Genomic DNA, 27,753 nt, shown 5'->3' on the forward strand with positions numbered 1-27,753 from the left:
CTTCTCTCGTGAATCGTATTCCTGTGAGTGTGGCGTTGATGATTTGGTGTGTTTTTTTCTATTTCTGTGTTTTTGATGATTACAAAGGTGTCATCGACGTATCTGATCCAGAGTTTGGGTTGGATTTGTGGTAGGGCTGTATGTTCTAACCTTTGCATAACTGCCTCTGCTATGAGTCCCGAGATTGGTGATCCCATGGGTGTTCCGTTGATTTGTTCGTATATCTGATTGTTGAATGTAAAGTGTGTGGTGAGGCACAGGTCTAGTAGTTTAAGTATGCCGTCCTTGTTGATAGGTTCGGCCTCCTGTGTTCTGTTATGTATGTCCAGTAGGTTGGCTGTTGTTTCTCTGGCTAGGGTTTTGTCAATTGATGTGAACAGTGCCGTCACGTCGAATGATACCATGGTTTCTTCTTTGTCTATGTGTGTATTCCTGATGATGTCCAAGAATTCTTGTGTTGATTGTATGGAGTGTTTGGATCCGCTGACTAGGTGTTTCAGTTTTTGTTGTAGTTCTTTGGCCAGTTTGTATGCTGGTGTCCCTGGTAGTGATACTATGGGTCGGAGTGGGATGTCTGGTTTGTGTACTTTGGGTAGTCCGTAGAATCTGGGGGTGTTGTTGCTTTCAGGTTTCATTCTTTGCTGGTCCGCTTTGGTTATCTGTCCATTTTTTTGTAGATTCCTTAGTGTGTTGATTATTCTATTGGTGAGTTGTGGTGTGGGGTCGGAATCCTTCATTTGGTAGGTGTTGGTGTCTGCGAGTAGTTCTTGTGCTTTATTGATGTAGTCTGATTTATCTAAGATGACCGTCATTCTGGATCAGATACGTCGATGACACCTTTGTAATCATCAAAAACACAGAAATAGAAAAAACACACCAAATCATCAACGCCACACTCACAGGAATACGATTCACGAGAGAAGAGGAAAAGGATAGCCAACTCCCATTCCTAGACGTGTTAGTAGAGAGAACACCCAACGGAGAATTCACCACAAGGGTACACAGGAAACCAACACACACAGACCAAGTCCTAAACTATGAAAGTAACCACCCCAACACACACAAACAAAGCTGCATCAGGACACTATTCAAAAGGGCCACAACACACTGCAGCACACCAGAACTGCGAAAAGAGGAAGAGGAACACCTATACAAGGTATTCGCCAAAAACGGATACCCACGCAACTTTATCACCAGATGCCTAAGAGATAGACCACGGAACGAAGACATGCCACAACCAAAAGGACTAGCCACACTACCATACGTCAGGAGCGTCTCAGAACTGACAGCCAGACTACTGCGACCCTTAGGACTCATAACAGCACACAAGCCAACTTCCACACTCAGACAACAACTCACTAGAACAAAGGACCCAATAGCCAGCACGAGCCAAACCAACGTAGTTTACAAAATACCATGCAAGGACTGCACAAAACACTATATAGGACAAACAGGAAGACAGCTAACAGTCCGCATTCATGAACATCAGCTAGCCACAAAACGACACGACCAGCTATCCCTAGTAGCCATACACTCAGACAACCAGGAACATGAATTTGACTGGGAAAACACTACCATCATAGGACAAGCCAGACAGAGAACAGCCAGGGAATTCCTAGAGGCATGGCATTCATCCACAAACTCCATTAACAGACACATAGACCTGGACCCCATATACAAACCACTACAGCTGAAACTGACACCCGGAAACGGCAAGAACATCCATCAACAGACACATCGACCTGGACCCCACATACAAACTACTACAGCTGAAACTGACACCCGGAAGCGGCAAGAACAAACCACTATAAATACCGGAAGAAACAGCAAAGCAGCGCTTCACAGGAGGCTCCAATAGCACTGATGATGTTCCCTAGCCAGGGAACGAAACGTTTGCAGCAAAAACTTCCAGTTAAATTCTCATTCCCAGAACATTATAATCTGAGGTTCTAAATTACTCGTTCATTGACATTATCATGATATCACACCTCCCATATGATGCAACAATAAACCTGCAAAAATATGGCAGTGACAAAGTCAAGTTAGAAACATTGAAAGTAAGAGCAGGAGTAGGTAATTTTGCCATTCAAGACTCCTCCACCATTCAATGTGTTATTGGCTGATCATTTAACTCAATACCTGGTTTCCACTTTCATCCAATATCTGCAGTCCCAAGAACTATATCTAACTCTTCTTAAAAGTGTTTTGGCCTCAACAGTTTTTGCGGGATATAATTCCACAAGCTCACTACTTTCTAAATGAAGACATTTCTTCTCACCTCATACCAAAATGACGTACCCCATATCCTTAGACAGTGACCTGTCAGTTCATCCTTCTGTTCTCCTCAAGACAAAAGTAACAGTATTTAGGGAAGATGAGCCTAATGCTTCTTTCTACACTGTGAAGTCCATGATTTCATTTCCTGTTTTCAGATTCACAGAAATTGCAACATTAAAAGAAAATAAAGAAATGCAGATGCTGTAAATCTGAAACAAAAACAGAAATCTCTGGAGAAACACAGGTGGTTCGGCAGCATCTGTGGAGACAAAGCACAGCCAACACTCTAATTCAATGACCCTTCCCCAGAACTGAGATAGGATCACTGAATTCGAAATATTAACTCTGCTCTCTTCCCACACAGTCAGACCTGCTGAGTTTCTACAGCAAGTTCGGTTTTTGTTTGACATTTCAACAATTATGTCCAGTGAACTGATCAATTAAGAAATATATTATATGCAGAATACACTTTACAAACAATATACTGTAATTTCTGCAGTCAAGAAATTCATAGTACGGAAACACTGGTTTCCTGGAAATGAAGAGAATTAACCCAAGCAACTCATGATAGCATTTCAGTAAAGCTCTTTGGGAGCAGAAACAGGGGCAATACAGTATTTGAATAAGTAAAAGAGGTTTTGAAATAATCATTTGGTAGTACATATATTAAACATTATTACAAGCAGACCTGAAGTCGTCTTGGATTTATTGGGATTAGGACATAAGAAATGGAAGGCAGAAGTGAGGACTGCAGATGCTAGAAACCAGAGTTTAGATTAGAGTGGTGCTGGAAAAGCACAGCAGGTCAGGCAGCATCCGAGGAGCAGGCAAATCGACATTTCGGGCAAAAGCTGAAATTAGGAATAGAGGCAGGGAGCCTCCAGGGTGGAGAGATTATTGGAGGTGTGGGGGGGGGGGGGAAGAGAAGGTAGCAAAGAGTACAACAGGTGAATTTGGGTGGGGATGGAAGTGATAGGTCAGAGGGGAGGGTGGAGCAGATAGGTGGGAAGGGAGATTGACAGGTAGGACAGGTCATGAGGACAGTGCTGAGCTGGAAGGTTGGAACTGGGGTAAGGTGTGGGGGGGGGGGGGGGGGGGAGAGGGGAAATGAAGAAACTGTTGAAGTCCACATTGACACCCTGGGGTTGAAGTGTTCCAAGGCAAAAGATGAGGTGTTCTTCCTCCAGGCATCGGGTGGTGAGGGATCAGCGTTGGAGGTGGCCCCGGTCCTGCTGTCCTCGACAGAGTGGGAGGGGGAGTTGAAATGTTGGGCCACGGGGCGGTGGGGTTGATTGGTGCGGGTGTCCCAGAGATGCTCCCTAAAGTGCTCTGTGAGGAGGAGTCCAGTCTCCCCAATGTAGAGGAGACCAGATCGGGAGCAATGGATACAATAAATTATATTGGTGGATGTGCAGGTGAAACTTTGATGGATGTGAAAGGCTCCTTTGGGGCCTTGGATGGAGGTGAGGGAGAAGGTGTGGGCGCAGGTTTTGCAATTCCTGCAGTGGCAGGGGAGGGTGCCAGGATGGGAGGGTGGGTTGTAGGGGCGTGGACCCGACCAGGTAGTCATGGAGGGAATGGTCTTTGCGGAAAGTGGATAGGGGTGGGGAGGGCAATATATCATTGGTGGTGGGATCTGTTTGGAGGTGGCGGAAATATCAGCGGATGATGCGGTTTATGCAAAGATCGGTTGAGTGGAAAGTGAGGACTGGGGGATTCTGTCCTTGTTACGGTTGGAGGGGGGGTTCGAGGGCGGAGGTGCAGGATGTGGATGAGATGTGTTGGAGGGCATCTTCAATCATGTGGGAAGGGAAATTGTGATCTCTAAAGAAGGAGGCCATCTGGTGTGTTCTGTGGTGGAACCGGTCCTCCTAGGAGCAGATACAGCGACGGCGGAGGAATTGGGAATACGGGATGGCATTTTTGCAGGAGGTAGAGTGGGAAGAGGTGTAATCCAGGTAGCTGTGGGAGTTTGTATGTCACTGTCAAGTCGGTCGTCATTAATGGAGATGGAGAGCTCAAGGAAGAGGAAGGAGGTGTCAGAGATGGTCCTGGTGAATTTAAGGTCAGGATGGAATGTGTTGGTGAAGTTGATGAACTGCTCAACCACCTCGCGGGAGCGCAAGATGGTGCCGCTGCAGTCATCAATGTAGCAGAGGAAGAGGTGGGGTATGGTGCCTGTGTAATACAGAAGATGGATTGTTCTACGTAGCCGATAGAGACAGGCATAGCTGGGGCCCATACGAGTGCCCATGGCTACCCCTTTGGTGTGGAGAAAGTGGGCTTTTGCCCGAAACATCGATTTTTCTGCTCCTCAGATACTGCCTGACCCGCTGTGCTTTTTCAGCACCTCTCTAATCTAAGCCCATAAGAAATGGAACACGAGTTTAAACAGCATGAGAAGCAGGTGCTAGTGTTTGGTCCACAATGTCCTAAGTTCCATTCTCAAAGATCTGAGCAATGAAGGTAAGCTTGCTAAATGCCTTCATAACTACCCTGTCTACTCGTGATGCAAATTTCAAAGAATTATGTCCCTGAACCCATAGGTCTCTCTATTCTACGACACTACACAGAGCCCTTTGTTTAATTATATAATTGCTGCCTCTGTTTGTTTTACCAAAATACAATACCTCACAGTTATCCAAATGAAACTCCAACTCCCACTCCTCAGCCCATTGATCCAACTGATCAAGATCTCTTTGTAATCTTAGGTAACCTTTTTCACTGTCCACTATGGCTCAATTTTGGGGTCATCCACAAACCTACTCATCATACCTCCTATATTCTCATCCAAATCATTTAAATACATGACAAACAAAAGTAGACCCAGTACCAATCCCTGTGGAACACCACTGGCCACAATCCTCCAGTCCAATAAACAACCTTCCACCACTTCCCTCTGTCTCTAACAGTCAAGCCAATTTTGGACCCAATTAGCAAACTCACCTTGCATCGCATGTGATCTATCTTTACTAATTAGTCTACCATATGGAACCATATCAAAGGTTTTACGGAAGTCCAAGTAAACAATACCTACCATTCCGCCCTCATCAATCTTTTTGGTTACTTCCTCAAAAAACTCAATCATGTTTGTAAGACATGATTTCCCTCACACATAACAATGCTGACTATCCCAAATCATTTCTTGCCTCTCCAAATGCATATAAATCCTATTTTTCAGAATCACATCCACCACTGATGTCAGATTCACAGGCCTATAGTTCCCAGACTTTCCTTAGTTTCTTATATAAAGGCACAACATTAGCCACCCTTCATTCCTCTAGCACCTCATCTTAGTTATAGATGAAACAAATATATCTGTCAGGGGTTCTACAATTTCCTCCCTATCTTCCCACAACACCCTGGGAAGATCAACACTTGATCAAGCCTCAGAGATTTATTCATCTTTATGTTTTCTAAGACATCCAGCACTATTTATCTTAATGAGAACTGTTTTCAAAATAACAATATTTATTTCCCTGAGTTCTCTAGCCTCCATTTCTTTCTCCACAGTAAAAACTGATGCAAAATATTCATTTAACACCTCTCCCATCTCCTGCAGTTCAACACAAAAATGACCTCTTTAATCTCGCAGGCATCATATTCTCTCTTCACTTGCTCTTATCTCATGGAGTCATAGAGGTGTACAGCACAGAAACAGACCTTTCGGTTCAACTCGTCCATGCCAAACACATATGCACCCCAATCTTGTCCCACCTACCAGCACCTGGCCCATATTCCTCCAAACCCTTCCTATACATATACCCATCCAGATTCATTTTAAATGTTGCAATTGTACTAGCCCTACCACTTCCTCTGACAGCTCATTCCATACATGTACTACACTTGGTGTGAAAAAATTGCCCCTTAAGTCTCTTATATATCTTTCCCCTCTCACCCTAAACCTATGCCCTCTGGTTCTGGATTCCCCACCCCAGGGAAAAGACTTGGTCTATTTATCTTATCCATGCCTCTCATGATTTTATAGACCTCTATAAGGTCACCTCTCAGCCTCTGACGCTCCAGAGACAACAGCCCCAGCCCATTCAGCCTCTCTCTATTTTGCCAACCAGAAAAAGAGGTTTTCTCATTACACTTCTGCTGCAGCTGCCACGAGCTTTTGTGCATCCCCCAGCATGTAGTCCAGGTCCTTGGATTCTGCTAATCTGCAATACTTGGTCAAGAACCACTCTTTGTGCAGGAAGACCAACATGTTTTGGGGAGGCCGAAGAATGACTTTCACTGAGTTGATGGTTCCCCACGCAAATTGTTGCTTGTCTTCCTGTGCCTCACTGGGAACAACATGTAAAGCACAGACTTCTATGTCAAGGAGTTACTCAGGATGACAAAACTGATCTGACCTTCTTTTCAAAGGCTTGTTCTATACGTTTTTATAATGTAGACTGTTCTGGTTTAACATGCATTTCATCAACGCGAATTGGTTATAACGCGGTTGACAAATTGTAGACGGTTTTAGTGATCTTCTACAGTGCGATTTTCTATTGCAATTTTCCTTACTGTAACTTTCTATAGTGTGAGGTTGCAGAGGAATGCAACTGTCACATTATACCAAAATGCACTATATCAGAAAAGAACTTACAAAATTTGATTGGAATAGACAGCTTGCAAGTGGAGGGACAACTGGCAAGTGGAAGGCTTTCAAAAGTGTGATAACGAGAATTTGGAGGCATTATGTTCTTGTTAGAGTGAAAGGTAAGGCTGGTAACATTAGGGAACAGAGAATGAATAAAAATATTAATGTTCCAGTCAACAATAAAAAAAGTGTCATATCTTCAGATATGAACATAGGAGGTATACTTAATAAGTTTGCAGATGACACCAAAATTGGAGGTGTAGTGGACAGCGAAGAAGGTTACCTTAGATTACAACGGGATCTTGATCAGATGGGCCAATGGGCTGAGGAGTGACAGATGGAGTTTAATTTAGATAAATACGAAGTGCTACATTTTGGGAAAGCAAATCCTAACAGGACTTATACACTTAATGGTAAGGTCCTAGGGAGTCTTGCTAACAAAGAGACCTTGGAGTGCAGGTTCATAGTAGAGTCGCAGGTAGACAGGATAGTGAAGAAGGCTTTTGGTATGCTTTCCTTTATTGGTCAGAGCATCGAGTTTAGGAGTTGGAAAGTCATGTTGCAGCTGTACATGACATTGGTTAGGCCACTTTTGGAATATTGTGTGCAATTCTGGTCTCCTTCCTCTCGGAAGGATCTTGTGAAACTTGAAAGGGTTCAGAAAAGATTTACAAGGATTTTGCCAGGTTTGGAGGATTTCAGCTACGGAGAGAGGTTGAATAAGCCGGGGCTGTTCTCCCTGATGTGGTGAGTGATTTGACTTCTGGTTCTTTTTCTGAGAAGTTGGTAACTGAGATCCAAATCAATATGTTTGTTAATGAAGTTCCAGTTTGAATGCCAAGCCTCTAGGAATTCTCGTGCATGTCTTTGTTTAGCCTGTCCCAGGATGGATGAATTGTCCTAGTCGAACTAGTGGCCCTCAAGTGATATCATGTATTCTGGTGGCGAGTTGGTGCTCATGTATCCCAGTGGCTACTCTCCTGCCCGTCTGTCCAATGTAATGTTTGTTGCAATCCTTGTGGGTACTTTGGATATGATGTTCATTCTGCTGTTTGTTGGTATGGGGTCCTTTAAATTTATCAAGAACTGTTTCAGTATGGTAGTAGGTTTGTGGGCTATCATGATGCCTGAGGGCCAGAGTAGTTTGGTCATCATCTTCGAGATGTCTTTAATGTATAGCAGGGTGGCTAGGGACTTTGGCCATGTTGTGTCTTCTTGTTTAGGTCTGTTAAGTATGAAATGGAGGACTGCACTTAATCGGGTATCCGTTGTTCCTGAATACGCTGTATAGGTGTTTTTCCTTGGCTTCTTGTAGTTCCTGGATGCTGCAGCGTGTTGTAGCTCGTTTAAATAATGTCCTGGTGCAGCTCCGTTTGTGGGTGTTGGGATGATTGTTCCTGTAGTTGAGTATCTGGTCAGTGTGTGTGGCTTTCCAGTAAACGCTGATCTGCAGCTTTCCATTGGCTTTTCATTCTACTGTGATGTCTACAAACTATCACTAATATCCATACACACAGACGAAGAGGGTAACTAGTTTGACTGGGATAATACATCCATTCTGGGACAGGCTAAACAATGACACGGATGGAAATTCCTCAAGGCCTGGCATTCAAACTGAAACTCCATTAACAAACATATCGATTTGAACCCCATTTACCAACCTCTCAGAGAAAGAACCGGAAGTGATATCACCCACCACAACAGATCAAGACACACAAATAGCAAGCAGGACAGAACACAAGCGCCTAACTGGAGGCTCACTGATGATGTTACCTGGTATGGTGATGAAATCTATAGAAAACAACTCTACCAGCTCAGCAAGCGACCTTATAACCTGAGCTACAAATCTTCTCCAAAATCGCAAACATGTTGTGATCCAGTTATACAAGACATTGCTGAAATCACAGCTTGTTTACTGTATACTGTATCAATGCATTTTTGAAATTTTTACAATTAAAGTTGCATTGTTAGACCTAATACTTGGAAAGAAGATGGGCCAAGTAGATTAAGTCTCAGCGTGGGAAAATTTAGAAGACAATGATCATTGTATCAAAGATTCAGGGTGGTTATGGAGAATCACAAGCAACAACCCAGAATAAGAAATTTAATTGACAGAGAGCTGTCTTCAATGGGACAAGAACAGAGCTGGGAAAGAGTGACTGGAACAAGAGTTTGGAAAGGAAAACAAGAACTGAACAATGAGTTACCTTCAAAGAGCAGATGATTCAAGTAAGGTAGATTACTTACAGTGTGGAAACAGGCCCTTCGGCCGAACAAGTCCACCCCAACACCTAACATTACGGGCAATTTAGCATAGCCAATTCATCTAACCTACACATTTTTGGACTGTGGGAGGAAACCCATGCAGACACAGGGAGAATATGCAAAATCCACACAGACAGTTGCCTGAGGCGAGAATTGAACCCAGGTCTCTGGTACTGTGAGGCAGCAGTGCAAACCACTGCGCCACCATGCTGCCCACTAGAGGGACAAAGAAAGTAGAAATAAGATAAGAAAGAAAAAGTATGCACATGACAGATGTAAGACAGCAAATACAATTGAGAACTGAGAGAAACTGCAAAGGTTTAGCAGGATAGGTTCAAAAGCAAATAACAGAAACAACAAGAAATCGTGAGGGATAATGAGAGAAGACGAGCACTTAACATAAAAGGGAATCTTAAAGTATTCTATGGGATATAAATAGTAAAAGAATAGCTTGAAGAGGATCAGGCCTGAATACAGACCAAAAAGGGGATTAGTACATGAAGGCAGGGGTCATGGTTGAGGTATGAAATGAATACTTTGCATCCTTCTTTACAAAAAAGGATGTGGGGTTCAAAGATAATAAGCAAAGATTTTGAATAGATTAAGTTGTCAAGGCACCAGGATCAGATGAGATGCAGCCAAGGATTTTGAAGGAAGCGAGGATAGAAATTATGGTGGCACTGGCCATAATTTCCTGGAATCAGGGGAAGTGCCAAGAGACCGGCATATTTCAAATATGATAGTCTTCTTTATAGAAGGTTCCAAGGTTAATTATAGACCAGTTAGTTTAATTTTGGTGGGCGGCAAACTTCCAGAAACAGTAACTTGTGATAGAATTAATAATCACATGGAAAGAGATGGACTGACTGGAAAGTATTAACACAGATTTCTCAAGGGGAAATTATGGTTAACTAACTTGCTCAAGATTTTTGATGAGCTAACAGAAGGATCGATGAGGGTTATATTGTTGAGGTGTTGACATGAATATCCTGCAGATGTGTGATATGGTGCCATCCAAAGATTTGAGAGTAAAGTTATAGTATAAAAGAGATAGTACTTACATGCTTGTAAAATTGGCTAAGTGACAGGAAACAGACAGTGATAGTCAATGGTTACCTTCTTGAAGAAGGTTTGGAGTAGAGTTTTTCCCAGGGGTCAGTATTAGAGCCTTTGCTTTTCCTGATATATGGTATGTTACGGATCTTGGTGGACAAGGACAATTTCAAAGTTTGCAAATGATACAAACTTGCAAAAATTGTGAACTGTGAGGAGGACAGTGCTGAGTGGGTGGATAGGTGACAGATGAGGTAAAATGCAGAGAAGTGTGAGGTGAACAGTCAGAAGAACATTGAAAGACAATATGAAGAAAATTCTCAAGGGAGGAGGATTTAGAGTAGCAGAAGGACCTAGGTACATGTGCACAGATCTTGAAGGTGGCAGAACAGGTAGAGAATGCACACAGCATTCCCAGCTTTATTATTTGGGGAACAGAGAACAAGAGCAAAGAGGCGATGTTGAACTTGTACAAGACACTTGTTAGACTATAGTTGGAGTACTGTGTGTAATTGTGGGCATCACATTATCGGAAAGATATGAGCGCATTCAACAGCATACATAAGTGTTTCGCAAGAATTGCAAGAAGAAAAATTGCAAGATTCCAGGAACGAGAAGCTTCAGTTATGAGGACAGACTGAAGAGGCTGGGACTGTTGTCCTTCACGAGAAGGTGGAGAGGAGATTTGACAGAGTTGACTGAACGGAGTAGCAGGGAGAGGCTATTCCCATTTGCGAAAAGAAGATGAATGAAAGGCACAGATTTTAAATAATATGCAAAAGAAACAAGGGACACGTGAGAAAAAGCTTTTTTCACACAGCAAGTAGTTAGGGTATGGAATGTACTGTGTGGAAATGTGGTTAAGGCAGGTTCAATTGAGGTATTCAAGGGGACATTGGGTGATTATCTGGAGAGAAACAGTGTGTAATGGTTTAGGGAAAAAGTAGGTCATAAACACTCGGCATTGAGACTCGTTTGAAGAGCTGATGCACACAACATGGAAGGAATTGCCTCCTTCTGCGCCGTAAGCATCCTTGATTCTGTGAACAGGATCACACCTCCTTGCAATTCAATAGGTTTCAATATTTAAACAACCTTTTGCAAACATCTTTGCTGAATGCTTCTGAGTGCCATATGGTAGCAAGCAGAGAGAAAGGGAAATAACAAATACACTGCACTGAGAACATTTACAACAAGCAGCCTGGAGGAAATCTGTGGAGCTGATTGGAAGATATCCTAAAGAAGCAAATTCCAACTGTCTGCTAAAGCCTGATAACTAATCTGTAAGCAAGTCATTATGAGTCAGGCCAAGTCCCATCAGAATCAAGGTACATTGGCATTTGTTGCACTCAAACTGGAGTGAACTGATGTTCTCCTGTTTCTAATTCTCATTACGTTAGAAGCAACCTATAGTCTAAAGTATTCCATTAACTTGTAGAAAACCAAGGTGAAGGAGCTGGTCGATAGATTAATCGATCTCTGTCTTAGTTCTTTCACAACTGCGTCAAAGGCACATCATTGCTTTGTGACAACAATGATAAACCAAAATTATGCAGTAAGCCGAAGTCCAGGCATTTTGCACTGATTTTGGTCTTTGATCCCATTCTCAAAGTAAAATAAAAATCATTGGAATCTTTAAGATACAAACACAATATTTTGGTCTTCCTCACTGATCATGACAAAATCTTAATTTTTGACATTTTATTTGTTTTCAGACTGAACCTAGGGCAAATGGACTTAACTGAGAACAGTGAGAGTTCATAAATGGATTCTAAAAAGACAAAACAGAGTGTATTTTCCATGCTGAGAGACCCAGAACTGTGAATATACACAAGAATTTAAGTGTTTGTGTGCACAAATCATGAAAACCTAATAAACTAGTACAAAAATAATCTCATTGGTGAACAGAAGTCTTTTTTATCTCAAAGGGAGCTGAGATATGTGGTGAGGAACTGATGGCTCAGTTAAACAGAGCTTTTTTTGGGACCCCAATTGGAGCAATGTTTTCAGTTTTGATACCAGACTACAAGAATTATATGAAAGCAATGGAGCATGCATGTTGTAAATCTGAAATAATAATAGAAAAAATTCATAAGTACTTAGCTGGTCAGACTGCATTTTAGAGAATTAATTAGAGTTAACATTTTAGATCAAAGACCTTTCACCAAAACCCTGAGTTCACTGGGCTCTTCAAATCTCTCGAGTATTGCAAAACTAAAAATAGATTATACAAAAGTCATCTTGCCCTTCATTTTAAATCTTAATTCTAGAACATTCACAGATACAGATATTCTCTATAGTTTGTGCAATTATTAAGCTGGGTGATTTGAGTGAAGGCATCAACTGGCAAGAAGCATTCCATGTAATTAGCATGAAGGAATCCATTGTAAAACTTTTTCTGATATGTTAAACAAGCACTTGCAAGCAAAACTGATCTAAATTCTCAAACACACAGCAAAAACTTATTTAATAAAAATCGAAAGAACTGTGGATGCTGTAAATCAGAAACAAAAACACAAATTGCTGGAAATGTTCAGCAGGTTTGGCCGCATCTATGGACAGAAAACTGTGGAGTTCTGAGGAAGGACCACTTGACCCAAAATGTTAACTCTGCTTTCTCTCCACAGATATTGCCAGACCTGCTGAGCTTTTCTAGCAATTTCTATATTTGTTAAAGACTTATTTAATTGCACATTTGTTCGATCTCTTACTTGACCAATGTCAAATTGGGAGCATCAGACCAAAGCTCAGACCATATCCAATATCAAAATAATTAAGACTGCAAGAGGAGACTGAATCCTATTGAGTCACAAAGTGCACAGGGAGAACATAGATGAAAATGATTAAATCAACCTGAGGGGTTAACAGGAGGAGCTTAACATTTCCAAATCGAAAGGAGAATTTTTTTGTTTCAGCCCTGGGGTAACTGGACAAGAATGTTCTGTTGCAGCAGAGCCCTGCACATATCACCAGCACTCTGACATAGGTATTGGCGATGGTCTTGAAGCTTGATAACAGTGTGAGCTCTTTTGAAAGTGTATAATTTTGCCTTCATAGATGATATATATACCTATCAAACCATCTGGGAGAATTCTTAAGGATAAACACATTTTCAAAATAATACCTCGACATGGGTTTAAGTTCATGGTGCTGGAAAAGCACAGCTGGTCAGGCAGCATCCAAATCTGAAGAACTTATGCTCGAAATTTTGACTCTCCTGCTCTTCGGATGTTGCCTGGCTGGTTGTGCTTTTTCAGCACCACACTTTTTGACTCTGATCTCCAGCATCTGCAGTCCTCACTTTCTCCATGGATTTAAGGTGACCATCAGATGATGGCATATTTGTACTCAATAATGATTATACATAAACAGCTGCAGCTAGCTTTACACACTATATCAATTTAAGTGAAAGTACAATTGGGTCTACTTCAAAAGTAGCACTTCTCAGAAAATCCTTTCACAGACAAGAGTTAAATATTTTGAGAACAGTGTGTGCGCATCTTTAGTCAGGAACAGTCAGCAAACATGCTTTGCCTTACAAAATAAGAACTAATGACTAACCTTGTATGAAAACTTAATTCTTTACACCTTATTCCTACTTTTATCCATTGTCCTTGGCAGTTATGCAGAGCAGGGTTAAGCATGAAACTCACGTTTTGGCTGAAAATTTCAAACGAGAGTTGTAAAGAAAATCAAACTTCAATGTAGATTCATTTCAACCTTGAAAGAGCACTATTTAGAGTTTCAGCTCAAGCAGATTTTAACTCTTACTGAACTACATGGTCCATGAACAGTACTATTCGTGGAGTATCTTATCCTTTGATGAGCAAAATGCTATTTAACTACTCGGATGGCAGTAAGAATATTCATCAACAACATTTTATAGCAGCGATCACTGAGCAGCTAAAAGGACTGAGGGCTGAAACTGATATCAACACTTTCTACCCAACGCAGAATGATAGCATCGACAGAAGCCCAACCTACTCCACTGAGCTTCACAGAGGGTTTCTCCTTGAGAGGCCTGGCAGATTTGTCATGTAACTATCTCAGTACATAAGGACGACGCCCCACTGAGGTCCCACTCCTCAAATACTCCTTATTGCACAGGTGGAAGCACTCAGAAATTCCAAGGATTCCTGCTGCCAATTGTCAACCCCAGCCATGCATCCGGTCAAGCACTGCTAGCCAGGAGTTACTCTTCATTATGTTGTGCCAAAATATGGACAATGACATAAGAAATAGGAGGAGTAGATCATTCGGCTCCTCAAGCCTGCCCCATCATTCTGCAACATCATGGCTGATCTGCCCTCGGCCTAAACTCCTCTTTACTGCTAGTTCCTCTCAACCCTCAACTTCTCAACATTTCAAAAATCTATTTTCTCTCTAAATACTTTTAGTAATCTATCTTTCACACCACCAGGTAGAGAATTTCAGACATTCACAACCTTCTGAGAGAAGAAATTTTCTTCGTAGTGCCCCTTTATTCTGTAACAATATCCCTTTCAATGCAATGCAGCAACAGCATTACTAACCCCTACAATAGCTGGATTTATTGAGCACATTTCCAATATTGAGCACAAACCAACCCCACCGTCCCGTAGCTGAACACTTCAACATCCCCTCCCACTCCCACTCCGCCAAGAACATGCAGGTCCTGGGCCTCCTCCATCGCCAAACTGTTACAACCCGATGCCTGGAGGAAGAACATCTAATTTCCCGCTTTGGGACCCTGCAACCGCACAGGGTTAATGTGGATTTCTCCAGTTTCCTCATTTTCCCCTCCCCCCACATTATTCCAGTCCCAAGCCTCTAACTCGGCACCGCCCTCTTGACCTGTCCATCGTCTTTCCCATCTATTCACTCCGCACTTGTCTCCAACGTATTACCTTCTCCCCACCTTCATCTACCTATCGCAATCTCAGTTACCTTCCCCCTCCAACCCCACTCCCCTCCCATTCATGTCTGAGCACCCCCTGCCACTACCACCACCCCCAACCTCCCTCCACAACCATCGGTCCCCCCCAAACAAAGAAGGCCAGATGCCTCTACGTGGATTTTAACTTAGGGACCGTACACTTACAAATGCAACACAAGCCATGTCATGTAAATACGGTAGGAGATTTTGAGACGATAGAGTATGTTGGTATATACATACAGTACAAAGTGAGAGGAAATCAGTTCCATTACCATGTTGCACCTGAGAGATCTTGAATTATCTTTGTTTATTGAGACCACAGGTATCACCCTTATGGTCACCTGCATTACTTCTGCATCCCAGAGCAACAAGAGCATCTTATCTTCAAAATGCAATGACCAATGATGTGATCAAGATAGTTTGTGAACGAGATGTGTACCCCACACAGTTGGACATTGCACACATTTTACATACATTGTACTTAGACATTACAGGTTGAGGTTATCTGTAATCAAAGTGTCTGATTAATTCAATCATCCCTTGAACGGCCTCATATCACTTATACGTACAGTCTGTATGCTCAGGCAGAAAAGAAACATTTTCTTCACCCAATCAGAGTACGGTCACAGCACACTAATGACTTGCACAAGCATGGAAGGCAATGTGTTGTACTTGGCACAGTGAGATGAAGGTCAAGCTGGTAACCAAGGGGCCCCAAGAACGTCTATGTTCCCCTTTTCCTTGCACTTCCTGTTGAGTCCATTTACATCTTCACTTTGCAACATTAACCCCTGGGCCCTGGCCTGACAGCTCAGCATACTGACTATCATGCTACTTTACCCCTTCGTTGATGTACCCCTAAACTGCAGTAATCCATGCCCTCTAATTCACCATCATCACCCCGCATGCAGTTGCTGTCCATGAATATGCTCTGCAACATTGCTGACCGGTGTTCAACTGAGGGCTGGAGAAGCAAGGGGCAAGTTGCCAGATAACCACTCTGGCTCTCATGCTGGGAATTGTCATCATCCAGTGGTAGTAGAATGGAAAAAATCATATCAGCTAGTTAAGATTAACAATAAGATATCTATGCACGCATAGAGGCATCTTGTCACGCACGGCTGTGATTCTTATCTTGGGGTTCAACACTTGGTTGTAGAATTGGGGTTTTAGCTCTCAGCATCGTGTCTAACCTTACTGCTGTCTCAGCCTATTTTCCAACTTTCTCATCAATGTCTACAACGCTCAGTGACTAGGAAGATTCCACCCCTGAATCAAATACAGGACCTTCCTAGACTGTATCATTTGGCATCATTTTTATTTTAACTGTTCCAACTGAATGACTGTCATGCAAGCTGTCTACCAAACAAATGTTTATATTAAGAAGTTTTGTAATTCTGCCTGGAGAATTTTAACAGAAAACAGTCTATATAAAATTGAAACAATGAGAATGGATGTGCATCTGATACAGGTTTCCAGAAGAGTAAATCAATGTGAATGATCCAACCTTTGGGATATCATATAGAAAGGTACGCCTTAGCACCATTGGCAGGATCGGTGATTTAAAAAGAATGGTGAAACCAACTTAGATCATCCCCCAAAAAAATGAAATGTGAAAAAGTTTGTGAAATCTATTTAATCAGATTGCTGTCTACAATTTTACATTCTTTTACTTTGGGAGAGAGAGGGCTTTCTTTAGGGTGAAGACCGAAACCCCTTAGGCTTGTTTAAGTTTCAATCGCATTGCCTCTGACTCTTCTGAATTCCAGCACATACAATTTCGTCTTGTCCACCCAGTTTACTGTATACAGTAAACAAGCTGTGATTTCAGCAATGTCTTCTTTAACTGGATCATGATATGTTAACGATTTTGGAGAAGATTTGTAGCTCAGGTTGTGGATCAGGTTATAAGTTTGCTTGCTGAACTGGTAGAGTTGTTCTCCATAGATTTCATCACCATACCAGGTAACATCATCAGTGAGCCTCCAGTGAGGCGCTTGTGTTCTGTCCTGCTTGCTATTTGGTCCCCAGGCATCATGATAGCCAACAAACCTACCACCATACTGAAAAAGCTCTTGATAAATTTAAAGGACCCCATACCAACAATCAGCAGAATGAACATCATATCCAAAGTACCCACAAGGATTGCAACAAACATTACATTGGACAGGCGGGCAGGAAAAAAGTCACCTTCACGTACTCCACTGGGATACATGAGCACCAACTCGCCGCTAGAAGACATGACATCACTATTGTCCATCCACACAGATGAAGAGGGACACTAGTTCGACTGGGACAATTCATCCATCCTGGGTCAGGCTAAACAAAGACATGCACGAGAATTCCTAGAGGCGTGGCATTCAAACTGGAACTCCATTAACAAACGTATCAACTTGGACCCCATTTACCAACCTCTCAGAAAAAGAACCAGAAGTCATATCAATCACCACATCAGGGAGAACAGCCCCAGCCTATTCAACCTCTCTCTGTAGCTGAAATCCTCTAATCCTGGCAAAATCCTTGTAAATCTTTTCTGAACCTTTTCAAGTTTCACAATATCTTTCCGATAGGAAGGAGACCAGAATTACACGCAATATTCCAAAAGTAGCCTAACCAATGTCTTGAACAGCCGCAACATGACTTCCCAACTCCTATACTCAACGCTCTGACCAATAAAGGAAAGCATACCAAATGCCTTCTTCACTATCCTATCTACCTGCGACTCTACTTTCAAGGAATTATGAACCTGCACTCCAAGGTCTCTGTGTTCAGCAACACTCCTTTGGACCTTAAAGCGTATAAATCCTGCTCTGATTTGCTTTCCCAAAATGCAACACCTCGCATTTATCTAAATTAAACTCCATCTGCCACTCCCCAGCCTGTTGGCTCATCTGATCAAGATCCCATTGTACTCTGAGGTAACCTTCTTTGCTGTCCACGACACCTCCAATGTTGGTGCCACCTGCAAACTTACTAACTATACCTCCTATGTTCACTTGTGCATAGGTCACTGGCTATGCCCAGTCAGCTCGAAGTCAGTTGCCTGCACTGAGGAGAGTCTAAATCTCCTAATTATAATGATCTGCCAGGGCTTTCCTGATTGGCCCATGTTAACAACCCCAATCAACAACCTTATAGGCAAGGTCAACCTGGTTCTAATCACAAGATCAGTCACACTTGCGAACATACTTACAAAAAAGACCAGTACAGAACAACATACAATCAAATTCTATGCAGTTTTCACCCTTATATCCCATAAAAATGTAATGATAGGAGCAGCATTAGTTTATATGGCACCTTGATCAAGTTCCACCAGTCAAAGAAATTATGGCTAATCCTTTGATCCAAATCCATTTGCCCACTTCCCAGATTCTCTGAATCTGAGACACCAAAACGTTATCTTAGATTTACATGTACTCAGCAACATGACTGCATCACCAAATACCAGACGAATGCCATTTACAAGTTTGCTGATGACACCACCATAGTCAGTCGAATCTCAGATGGCGAGGAAACAGACTACAGACGGGAGGTGGAAGACCTGGAAAAATGGTGCACTGAGAATAACCTAGCTCTCAATGCCAGCAAAACCAAGGAACTCATCATTGACTTACTACAGAATGTTATTTTTGCCTCCCTACACATTAACAGCAGAGGTGGAGTGAGTGGAGAGTGTCAAGCTCCTGGGAGTGGTCATCCACACCAAGCTTTCTTGGAATCTTCATGTGGATGCACTGGTTACAAAGGCCCAACAACATCTCTTCTTCCTCAAGCAGCTGAGGAAATTTGACATGACAGCAAATACCCTTGCCAACTTTTATAGGTGCGCCATCGAGAGCATTCTGTCTGGATGTATCGCGACCCGGTATGGCAACTGTACCATTCAAGAATAGAGACGGTTACAGAGAGTGGTGAACTCAGCCCGCACAATCACAAAGGCCAACCTCCCACCTACAGAATCCATCTACCAGGCCCGTTGTCAAGGAAAGTCCGCCAGCATTCTCCAAGATTCACCCAACCCTGGCAATGTTTTTCTTGGTAGAGAAGCCTGAACACATCCACCAGCCGGGTTTGAAACAGTTACTATCCTACTGGAATGGACTCACAAACTCTTAACATTCGCCTGTACCTGTGTTTTTGTTTTTGCCGCTGTTTACCTATTATTTACTTAGCTATGCTACTCAATTCTGTGATCTTCCTGTATTGCTCACAAGACAAAGCTTTTCACTGTGCCTTGAAACATGTGACAATAAATTTAATTCAATTTAATTCAACTCAAGAGAATATTCAACTTCCTTGGGTAAACAATTCCAAATTGTTCACAATACTGCGCATCAAGATATTCATCACCTCCAGAGAAATAACCTCTCAAAATCCACCCTGTTTAGCAACTGTTTTTCATTCTTCCAAACTCCAGAAAACACAGGTCAAAATTACTCAACCTCTCATTTTAGGAATGAATCACTTGACCATCACTGTTCTATCACCAACACAAACATATCCTTTCTTCAAAATAGGAGATCAAAACTTCATGTACTGCTCTAGATGTAATATCTTTGAAGCCTGCATAATTATAGTAAGTCTTAGTCAGTTTTGCACAATACTAAAGTGCTATTGATGCTGGAAATCCGAAATAAAAGCAGAAAACTTTTCAAGTATTCACCAGGTCAGCTGTTTGGAGAAAAACAGCTAATGATTCAAATTTGAATTGACATTGCCTAATCTGTTGAGTATTTCCAGCATTTTCTGTTTTTATTACTTATTTTTCATTCAAATACCTTTGCAGTAAACGACATTTGTGTCAATTTGCTTTCTTAATTGCATGCTATACCTGCATCCTGTCATTAATCCTTGTACAAGTACCACCAATTCCCATTAACATCAAAGTGTACAAGTATCACACATTGAAAAATATAATGTTGTTCTATTCTTATTGGCCAAGTGAATAACCGCACATTATACATCGCTTTGGACCTTACATGCATCACCCTATGTTTCATTCAGCTTTGTAATAGAATTTAAATACATGACTTTCAACTTTGAGAACAGCACTGATCCTTGTTGCACTCCAGTAGTTACAATCTGCCATTTTTAAGATATCCCATTTCTCACTAATCTCAACTTCCTATCTGTTAAAGAATCCTCTATACTGTACATGCAAATGAATTACCCTCAAGTCTGTGTTACTTTGTACCTTATTTTCTGATATCTAAGTGGAATTCATTTTAGCAGTTCGAAGATGATATTAATAAGTGATCATGGCCTGAGAAGTTAACAATATTAACACTGCCGAACCCATTGAAACTTGCCAGTATTTTCTACTTTCACCATTATTACAAACAAGTGGCAATTGTTTCATAACAATCCTCATCAGAGATGAAATTCAACAAAAAAGTGAATTTTTAAATGATGTCAACATGTAGGAGGAACAGCAGCAGAATCAATATTTCTCTCATTTTGTTGTTCATTCTTCACGACATGAAAGATGTGACAGATCACAAGTATGTCAATAATTATAGACACTTAAAACAAGTAGTTTCTGGCTTGTACTTACCCGAGTGAGGTGGATGACCCCTTGAGATGTAACTGAACAGCCCATAAAACCTACATACTGCAGCAAAGGACAATGTTCTGCAAATGCCTTCACCGATTTATCTGTCACCTACAAAGGAGAACATGTGAAAAACAAATTAGTCTGACACTTGCACAGTTGGAAAACATCATGTACATCTAGAGAAAAGCTTTACCCGAGTGCATAGCATTGGTTATGCAAAATAACATATTGTTCAAAAGGACATGATTCTTCAACCAACATGAATGGAATGTTTCTCAACTTGAGCTTCCTCAATTTCACTTCACCTCCAAAAAGCTGCTTATGCCAATCTAACCAAACATAGTCCTAATAAATAAAATGTAGGAATTAAATGGTTGAGATCAACAAGAAAACAGAACTTTTCCTTTACACAATGGACGTCCAGAACCATTGTCGGCAAGTTGCAACTCTTCTTTCATTTTCCTCCCAATACAAACATTTCTGCTGTTTTACAATGGTAAATCTTACCCAAGTAAGATTATAATCAGGCTCAGCCAGTTTGCCAAACTGCTCATCCATTGGGAGTATTATCCTCATTGCAGAAGGAAACACAGACTATCAGATGATTGGCTACAACATAAGAACAACACCAAGTTTGAAATTCCAGATTTCAGCTCTAAAACTATCAGTGAATATGTAATTAATGATGGTGCAGGGCAACACAGTAGTTAGCACTTCTGTCTCACAGCTATGGACAATTGCCTGTATGTCATCAGAACTCAATGTGTTAAGTCTTGATTCTCCCCACAGAAGCTGCCAGACCTGTTGAGTTTTGCTATCAATTTCTGCTTTTCTTTTAGTTAAATGTACATGGGGGATTTGCAGGTAACATGGAAAAATGGAGTTGAGGTAGAAACAAAGCTATAATATCACTGGATGGGGAAGAAGGTTCAAGGGAGCAAAAGGCCTGCACCTATGTTCTTAAAAGTAATAAACAAAACTGGATCATTAGTGTAGAATTTAATTTGCTGCTCTGCCAGTTGATTGATTTAGTTTGATGTGCAGGACAGAATTTTACAGATTTGTGATGTAAGAAACATATTGTTAGCTTATTAATGAAGGTCACAATCTATATACCAATGGCAGAGGATGTTTCTATTTGCCATTCGAGGTACCGGCAGGCAAATGCAACAGGCAAAAGTCTAATGGAAGTGGTATCTTGATGTTTCAATGGGACTGATGACACTTTACTTTCCAAAGTTTTCTAACAGTGCTGGAGAATAAAGCAGTACAAAATTAGTAGTGGAACCATGAGGGATCATAAGTTTTTCTATTCACTTTACTCACATTGCTGACAATGAATATTAGAGCATAAAAGAAAACAAAAAGTGTGGGAAAAGGGAAAAACTCTTCAGCTTTTCAGGAGATTTCAAGAAACCTTGGACTCTTCTTTCAAAAAAAAATGTTCAGAACGAAAAAGTGACATTTTAATTGTCAGACTTTCAACCACTATTGCCGACATTTTGAATGAGACATTGTCACAATCCTGTGAGGAGCCTTTGACATTCCAACATTTCAAAATTGGCTGGAAGATTTCAATGTTGTTTTTAACAAATACAACTTTTATAGTATTTATAAAGATATATTAAGTAAAGCATGCACCATTAATGTAACACGATAGCTAATAAAAACTTACTCTATAAGCTAAGTTCAACGTTTTCTCCAAGAGTGCTCTGATATTGCAATATCTTCAATGCCCATTCACTTTTGATGGGACTGACCCAAAAAGTATGCTACGACCCTCCAGAATTGACTCATGAGTTGAAATCTTCAGCTCTTTCTCCTTGATTTGCACATTCATTTTCCCTCAGTGTACTCTCACAGCTTCTTGATAACTCTTTCCAAGCTGACTGTTCAAGGTGTCTTCTGCCTTAAAGCTCTGTGATGACTGATGTACTTTTTTATTCCACTATCTGATTTTCTCATGACACCCAAAATGAACTGCCACTTCTCAAAGCAAACACACACAGACAAATTGAACAAAAGAACCTTCTGTCCAAGCTTCCACTCTGAATTACTATTTCCATTACAACATGGCATGCAGATTCAATCAATAAGCACATTGACCTGGGCCCAATATACCGACCACTGCAACGGACAGCTGAAACTGACAACCGGAAGCGGCAGATTCAAACCACTACAAATGCCAGAGGAAAGATCACAGAAGCGCTTCACAAGAGGCTCCCAGGCATTGAGGATGTCACCTAGACAGGGGACGAAACGTCTGCAACACAAATTCCCAGCTCGGCAAACAGAACCACAACAACATGGCATGCTTTGTGATGATTCCAAATGTAAACAAATTATTCAACTTCAACGCAATCCTGAATCTCTAACTCACGTGAATAATTTCTATAATGTATGAAATTTTACAATGCTCACTCAAGACTCCCTGGTTCGGTAACAAGCTCAGAGTTAAATCATTGACTTTTCAAGTTTTCTTGCACTAATAACTCTGACCTTGCAAGGTAAACATAGGCTAGCTTTTAAATGGAAAAAAATACAAAGTTTATTTAAATTCCATTTACATCAGAAGTGTTTTAACCAGCGGCCCCTGATTTTTACAGTTAAAACTTTAATTGCTAAAGCTAAAAGTTATATTATGAAACAAATGAATAAAGAACTAGAGATTCACACCAACATACTGCTGGTTTTCTGATGAATAGTCACTGAACTCGAAATGTTAACTCTGCTTTCTCTGCACAGATGCTGCCATACTTGTTGAGTTTCACCAGCAATTTCTTTTTGTTTAATATATTGTTCTCATGTTATTTGCGCACACCCGAGCTCTTTCCTCTACTGTTTTTTATTTCAAGAAGTGTCACTCCATTTTAACCTGCCTTTCTGTGCATGTTGGGAATATGGGATGGCGTTTTTACAGGGGGGAGGGTGGGAGGAGGTGTAATCTAGGTAGCTGTGGGAGTCGGTCGGTTTATAGTAAACGTCCGTGTTGATTCGGTCGCCCGAGATAGAAATGGAGAGGTCTAGGAAGGGGAGGGAGGAGTCTGAGATGGTCCAGGTAAATTTCCCATATTCCCAATTCCTTCATCTCTGTCGCATCTTTTCCCAGTAGGATCAGTTCCAACACCATACAACCCAGATGGCCTCCTTCTTCAAAGACCGCAATTTCCCCCCAGACGTGATCGACGATGCTCTCCACCACATCTCCTCCACTTCCTGCTCCTCAGCCCTTGAGCCACGCCCCTCCAATCGCTACCAGGACAGAACCCCACTGGTCCTCACCTACCAGCCCACCAACCTCCATATACATCACATCATCCGTCGTCATTTCTGCCACCTCCAAACGGATCCCACCATCAGGGATATATTTCCCTCCCCTCCCCTCTCAGCGTTCCGAAAAGACCACTCCCTCTGTGACTCCCTCGTTAGGTCCACACCCCCCACCAACCCAACCTCCACTCCCGGCACCTTCCCCTGCAACTGCAAGAAATGCAAAACATGTGTCCACACCTGCCCCCTTACTTCCCTCCAAGGCCCCAAGGGATCCTTCCATATCCACCACAAATTCACCTACACCTCCACACACATCATTTACTGCATCCGCTGCCCCTGATGTGGCCTCCTCTATCTTGGGGAGATAGGCCGCCTACTTGCGGAACGAATCAGAGAATACCTCTGGGACACCCGGACCAACCAACCAACCCAACCACCCCGTGGCTCAACACTTCACCTCCACCAAGGACATGCAGGTCCTTGGACTCTTCCATCGCCAGACCATAGCAACACGATGACTGGAGGAAGAGCGCCTCATCTTCCGCCTAGGAACCCTCCAACCACAAGGGATAAACTCAGATTTCTCCAGTTTCCTCATTTCCCCTTCCCCCACCTTGTCTCAGTCCCAACCCTAGAACTCAGCACCACCTTCCTAACCTGCAATCTTCTTCCTGACCTCTCCGCCCCCACTCCCACTCCAGCCTATCACCTTCACCTTTACCTCCTTCCAGCTATCGCATTTCCAACGCCCCTCCCCCAAGTCCCTTCTCCCTACCTTTTATCTTAGCCTGCTTGGCACACCTTCCTCATTCCTGAAGGGCTCATGCCCAAAACGTCGATTCTCCTACTCCTTGGATGCTGCCTGACCTGCTGCGCTTTTCCAGCAACACATTTTCAGCCCTGATCTCCAGCATCTGCAGTCCTCACTTTCACCCACAGGAGTGTCCCACAAGAACCAGTGCACGCTAGCTAGTACCATAATAATACTTCTCTTTACTGATGTCACCCTTTCTTTTATTATCAAGGCAAATCTTCGTCCTTTTCCATTTTCTTCCGAAAATTAAAAATCCTCGATGACCTAATTTCCAATCTTTTCACTATGTAACAATGACTGAATAGCCATTATAGATTCAAAGTGTTATCATCTATTTTGTTGTGCACATTTGCAGGATTTTCCTGATACTACCCAAGTTATTGATGTTTTAACCTTTATTAAGCTGTCTATCCCATTGTGACTCACTCTACTTTCTTGACTCCACATCCTTGACATTTCTGTTCTTGCTTTTCAATTTTCCCTTTCCTTAATCCTTCATTGCTCCCTTTAAAGCACTATCTCAATAATGAAACAGCGTTCCAAGGAATGGCAATCTCATGCAGAGTGCCACTCGAGCACTTGTCTTTTATGAAAGGAGTGAGCTCCATATTTCTGAGAAGAGATTCCACTCAGGATTGTGAAGCCATATTAAGGTTCTGACAGTTCTTTTGGAGGGCAGAACTGTCCGAGGAAGGCAAACCTTTTCACAGCAGTCAGCTGCTGTTTTCTGAAATTTGACAGCAGCTATCAAACTAAAGTAGGTAAGGTAGTTACTAAGGTGCCACTTGATCGGTGTCAAGTGGGGAATTCCAGCTGGGATGCCAGATTAATAACGAGCCGGTTGGGTAGGGTCTGGTTGGGTATGGTCAGGGGCTGTGCTGGTGATGGTTTCAGTTAGGGTCCAGGTGTGGGGGACAATCTCAGGCTAGATCTGATCTGGAGTGGAGAGAAGGGAGAAAGAGTGTCAACTCAAAAACTGAAAATGTGTTGCTGGTTAAAGCACAGCAGGTCAGGCAGCATCCAAGGAGCAGGAGAATCGACGTTTCGGGCATGAGCCCTTCATCTTTTGCCCGAAGCGTCGATTCTCCTGCTCCTTGGATGCTGCCTGACCTGCTGCGCTTTAACCAGCAACACATTTTCAGCTCTGATCTCCAGCATCTGCAGACCTCACCTTTTACTCAAATCAAAAACTGTCAGGCCAGCAGATAATCCTAGCTAATGTTTTTAAGGAGGACAAATAAAGCAAGAGAATACGCTGTGAATGGATAAAGTCTGAAAACTGCGTAGCAATGTTGAAGTGTACAGTTACAGATTTTGATGGTAAAAGTTCAGGTATGTGAGATTATCAAGGAAGCAGACAGACACTTTTCTTTACTGACTAAGACCTTCAGCATAAGATTAGGGAGAAAAGATCACCAAACAGGCTGACTTGATTTCTGCCTTAGCCTTCAAAATTCACAGCCAATGTGGGATCCCACAGGTTGGCTTGACTGGCCAACAAGAGGTGAGGCTATACTGGATTTGGTTCTAGGTAATGAACCAGGCCAGGTGTTAGACTTGGAGGTAGGTGAGCACTTCGGGGACAGTGACCATAACTCGGTGACTTTTACTTTAGTGATGGAGAGGGATAAGTGTGCGCCGCAGGGGAAGAGTTATAGCTGGGGGCAGGGAAATTATGATGCAGTGAGGCATGACTTAGGATGTGTGGATTGGTAAAACAGGCTTCAAGAGAAGAACACTAATGAGATGTGGGGATTGTTCAAGGAGCAGCTACTACGTGTCCTCAATAAGTATGTACCAGTCAGGCATGGTGTAAAGGGCCTTGTGAGGCAGCCGTGGTTTAGTAAGGAATTGGAATCCCTTGTGAAAGGGAAGGAGGCGGCATATGTAAAGATGAGGCGTGAAGGTTCAGTTGGGGCGATAGAGAGTTATAAGGTAGCCAGGAAGGATCTAAAGAGAGAGCTAAGAGAAGCGAGAAGGGGACATGAAAAGTCTTTAGCTGGTAGGATTAGGGAAAACCCAAAGGCTTTCTATAGGTATGTCAGGAATAAAAGGATGACTAGGGTAGGTATCGGTCCAGTCAAGGATAGTAGTGGGAAGTTGTGTGTGGAGGCGGAGGAGATTGGAGAGACACTAAATCAATACTTTTCATCAGTATTCACTCAGGAACAGGACACTGTTGCTGATGTGAATATGGAGTCACAAATGATTAGAATGGATGGCCTGGAAATATGCAGGGAAGAGGTTCTGGGAATATTGGAAAGGATGAAAATAGATAAGTCTCCTGGGCCTGATGGCATTTACCCTAGGATCCTATGGGAAGCTAGGGAGGAGATAGCAGAGCCATTGGCCTGGATTTTTATGTCGTCATTGTCAACGGGAATAGTACCAGAGGACTGGAGGATAGCGAATGTGGTCCCCTTGTTCAAGAAAGGGAGTAGGGATAGCCCTAGTAACTATAGGCCAGTGAGTCTGACTTCAGTGGTGGGCAAAGTCTTAGAGAGAATGGTAAGGGATAAGATTTATGAACATCTGGATAGGAATAACGTGATCAAGGATAGCCAGCATGGTTTTGTGAAGGGCAGCTCGTGCCTCACAAACCTTATTGAGTTCTTTGAGAAGGTGACTAAGGAAGTGGACGAGGGTAAAGCAGTAGATGTTGTGTATATGGATTTTAGTAAGGCGTTCGATAAGGTTCCCCATGGTAGGCTAATGCTAAAACTACGGAGGTATGGCATTGAGGATACATTAGAGGTTTGGATTAGGAATTGGCTGGCTGGAAGGAGACAGAGGGTAGTATTTGATGGACTATGTTCATCTTGGAGTGCAGTTACTAGCGGTGTACCACAAGGATCTGTTTTGGGACCATTGCTTTTTGTTATCTTTATAAATGATCTAGAGGAAGGGCTTGAAAGCTGGGTAAGCAAGTTTGCGGATGACACAAAAGTCGGTGGAGTTGTGGATAGTGAGGAAGGAAGTGGTAGGTTACAGCGGGATATAGATAAGTT

The 27,753-nt window shown here is 42.2% G+C and overlaps 1 protein-coding gene across 4 annotated transcripts in view; it reads right to left on the reverse strand.

Moving 5' to 3' along the window:
• fbxl17 (F-box and leucine-rich repeat protein 17) overlaps positions 1–27,753 on the reverse strand; it is a 749,949-nt gene that overhangs the window by 467,960 nt on the left and 254,236 nt on the right. For all 4 annotated transcript variants that reach the window (XM_060837165.1, XM_060837173.1, XM_060837184.1 and 1 more), the window contains exon 7: positions 20,659–20,766. In XM_060837165.1, the coding sequence (XP_060693148.1) occupies positions 20,659–20,766 (108 nt within the window). The remainder of the gene's footprint in view (positions 1–20,658; positions 20,767–27,753) is intronic.

This window comes from Hemiscyllium ocellatum, chromosome 2, assembly GCF_020745735.1.
Source record: "Hemiscyllium ocellatum isolate sHemOce1 chromosome 2, sHemOce1.pat.X.cur, whole genome shotgun sequence".
Lineage (NCBI taxonomy): Eukaryota > Metazoa > Chordata > Chondrichthyes > Orectolobiformes > Hemiscylliidae > Hemiscyllium > Hemiscyllium ocellatum.